The sequence below is a fragment of the Bradysia coprophila genome, chromosome X (genome assembly GCF_014529535.1).
Source record: "Bradysia coprophila strain Holo2 chromosome X, BU_Bcop_v1, whole genome shotgun sequence".
Classification (NCBI taxonomy): domain Eukaryota; kingdom Metazoa; phylum Arthropoda; class Insecta; order Diptera; family Sciaridae; genus Bradysia; species Bradysia coprophila.
The window spans coordinates 4,674,340-4,677,408 of NC_050737.1; the positions used below are offsets into that span (position 1 = coordinate 4,674,340).

Genomic DNA, 3,069 nt, shown 5'->3' on the forward strand with positions numbered 1-3,069 from the left:
AAAAAATGTTGAAATCGTTAAATTCAAATTTATTTACAAATTAAATAACGTTATATCGTTGATGCGTTATGCATTTTTTTTTGTTTAATTAATTTTTACCATACACACACACACACACACAATTCATTGTAATTTTTTTAGTTTTTTTTTTGTATGTTAAGCTTATTGCATATCACAAAATGAAAAGATTTTTTATTTTCTTAGTAAAAATAGTTAGTCGTTATAGGTACAAACTTCATCTTTGCTTGCATTTCCTAACCCAGTAAGCCAGGTCAGCGCCAAACAGTCTTGTCTATATAAACACATTGGGGACAAAGTAAATTGTTAAAACATGTCCGACATGAGCAACTTAAAAGAAAATTCCATTCAAATGCAACGTCCTTCTACGTTTTTTTTATATATAAAAAAAGGATTTATGAGTCCCATTGGTGAGAATACCACATGCTATACAAGCAAAAGTACATTCTAACCAATTCCACATCGTTGGCTATGACCATCGTACCAAAACACATTGTCTTTGAAAAGATAAGAAACTCCACAGTTCAGCGTCTACTTGTAACCTCTCTCTCTCCCCTATCTCATGGCATTTTTCTTGAATTTTACAACATTTTATTAGATGGTAGGCACGTAATCCACAAACCACAAATCGCTTCGTCTCTTCTCGCATTACTGAATCTTTGCATGGAATTTTTTACATTTTCCGATCCACCGGTCCACTACTTTCATGACGATTTACCATTCTTTTTGGTTCCATTCGTTCGAATTTGCTGGATTTTTTTCTTTCGCTTCTCGCCGGACCAATCTGCATCGTCTTCGTCGTCACTTTGGGCTGTACCGAAATAATTGCCACCTTCGCGTGATGCAATCCGATGACTAGCGATTCGAGATGAATTTCGTCCCATGCCTGGAAACATGAAAATTTCACAAAAAATGAACATCGTCCATGAACAAAATTACAAAACGGATCGGACATACCCATGCACTTTTCCAAATGGGGTGCAAATCTTGCTGTGGCTACAAGTTTTTCGCACTTGGGACATGTGCAGTCCATGTTAATTTTGGCTGATTTACTGGATCCAAACACATCGACGTCAGGTGCATTTACCAATAAGAATTGAGCCGGGTCCTCCGGTTCACCTTCTAATGCTTTCAGTAAACCGGTTTTGATCAAATTGTGCACCTCAAACACTGAACCGAGTATCGCTTCGTCCAAAAGCGATTCGTACAAATAATTGGCAGCTGTTTCCAAATTATCGGGGTCTGTCATAAGCTCATTGAATTGAGTTATTAATTCCTCTTCGTCCTCGAATTCAGTATGAATGGTTAAGTCCTCCTCTTCCATTTCTTCCAGTTCCTCTGCTTCATGCTCCTGGCTCATTTTTTGTCCACAAAAGAATCGATTCGTCGGTGACGGGACTCCGATACAAGAAGTATGAATCGGGACAAATGTACTCGATGCACCGACTTAAACGACTGGATAAATGTTGCCCTTAACTTTTCGGAAAGGTTTTTATAGAAAAATACGATGAATTGTCCATAGATTTAATTACTTTGGAGCAGACAACAAACAAAAACTAATAGTTGAGGTTATGCTTTTATGTTTGCTTCCGGAAAACATACAGCACTGCCTTACTCTTTTTCAATGGCAATTTGACAGCGAGTCCAGCAGTCAGGGTTGAACATGTTCGAATGTCATGGACGTCATGGAGATTTTCGATTTTATTCTTATTCATAAGTTCAACATTACTGGGGACGATGCCGTGTCTATATGATCAGCAAAAAAGTGTTAAACCTTAAGAGTAACAATAGTTATTTGTGTATCTGTTTTGGACGATTGTTTTTAGGCAATTTCGCGAGTTGTGAAAAATCTCGAAACTCCCTCATTTTCGGCCCCGACACATGAAAAAGTATATAAATGATTACTTTCCGGGGATGAATATAAAGGAAAGTTGGGGTAATTATCTCAAGAAAAATTAGAAGTTCACCGCAATTCATATATACGCAGAGTCTTCATTCCCATACAGTACTGACTAGTCATTCCCATTTCACAGGGATGAATCTGTTTCATCTTATGGTTATGCTGGTCCGGAAGGTTAAATTATTGGACCCGTACCTTTTAGAATCTTAAAAAAAAGTTCAGGCATTGGGATAGAGGAATTTGTTCAAATTAACGAATACGTTGGTGAGAGGAGAGGAGAAATATGGTGTACGTACATCTAACATCTTATTAATACATTCGTACATTTGAAGAAATTAATGTGATTTTTATGCCCTACATGACTGTTCTTTGAAGAGTATCTTTTTTTAAACATTAGAAACTGTTAGTCCATAAGGTAAGCGAGGTAGTAGCTGACCGTCTAAGCAATTTTTCAACTTTGGTCATCAGTATCTCAGGATGATTTCGATGAAGCTAAGTTTTTCCCTCGTCAGAATTTAATTTGATCTGTTCCCATTCCGTAGAATATCAGAACTATTTACAATTAATTAATTTTTATTGTAAAAAACTGATTTTACTAAAGCACTGTTTTTGATGCAGTAGCTGACCACTAAAAACGGGCGACCAGAATTATCGCCCAGGGAATTATCGCCCAGACAGATTTTTTCAAAAATTAATTGGTATTATCACCCGGGGAATTATCGCCCAGGAACTATCCCCCAGCTCGATGGGAATTATCACCCGGGGAATTTTCGCCCAGGAATTATCACCCAGCTCGATAGGAATTATCACCCAGGGAACTATCACCCAGGAATTATCACCCAGACTAAGTGGGAACTTTCACCCGGGGAATTATCGTCCAGGAATTATCACCCAGCTATCTGGTAATTATTCCCCAGCTAGTTAAAGGTGAGGAATTACGGCCCAGTAAATTTAGAATTATCACCCAGCTATTTGAAATTGAGGAATTATCGCCCAGTGAATTTGGAATTATCACCCAGCTATCTGAGATTGAGGAATTATCGCCCAGTGAACTTGGAATTATCACCCAGCTAACTGAAATTGAGGAATTATCGCCCAGAAATTTGTGTTCAAAGTATTACCGAGTCAGCAATAACTTTTCAACTATGTTA

At 37.7% G+C, this 3,069-nt stretch overlaps 1 protein-coding gene across 1 annotated transcript; it reads right to left on the minus strand.

Moving 5' to 3' along the window:
• Positions 1-365: 365 nt before the first annotated feature.
• Positions 366-1,675, minus strand: LOC119084642 (SAGA-associated factor 11 homolog). The gene is made up of 2 exons (XM_037194713.1): positions 976-1,675; positions 366-904 (listed from the first exon to the last, which is right to left on the minus strand). Exons 1-2 carry the CDS (start codon positions 1,376-1,378, stop codon positions 723-725), a joined length of 585 nt encoding a protein of 194 aa, XP_037050608.1. The 5' UTR covers positions 1,379-1,675; the 3' UTR covers positions 366-722.
• Between the last annotated feature and the right edge of the window lie 1,394 nt (positions 1,676-3,069).

What these genes read in the sequence shown, in the direction of transcription:
- LOC119084642 (XM_037194713.1), bottom strand. Translation starts at nt 1,378, where the DNA reads ATGAGCCAGGAGCATGAAGCAGAGGAACTGGAAGAAATGGAAGAGGAG. An exon ending in CCATTTGGAAAAGTGCATGG is followed by an intron (nt 905 to 975) that starts GTATGTCCGATC and finishes TCATGTTTCCAG; the next exon opens with GCATGGGACGAAATTCATCT.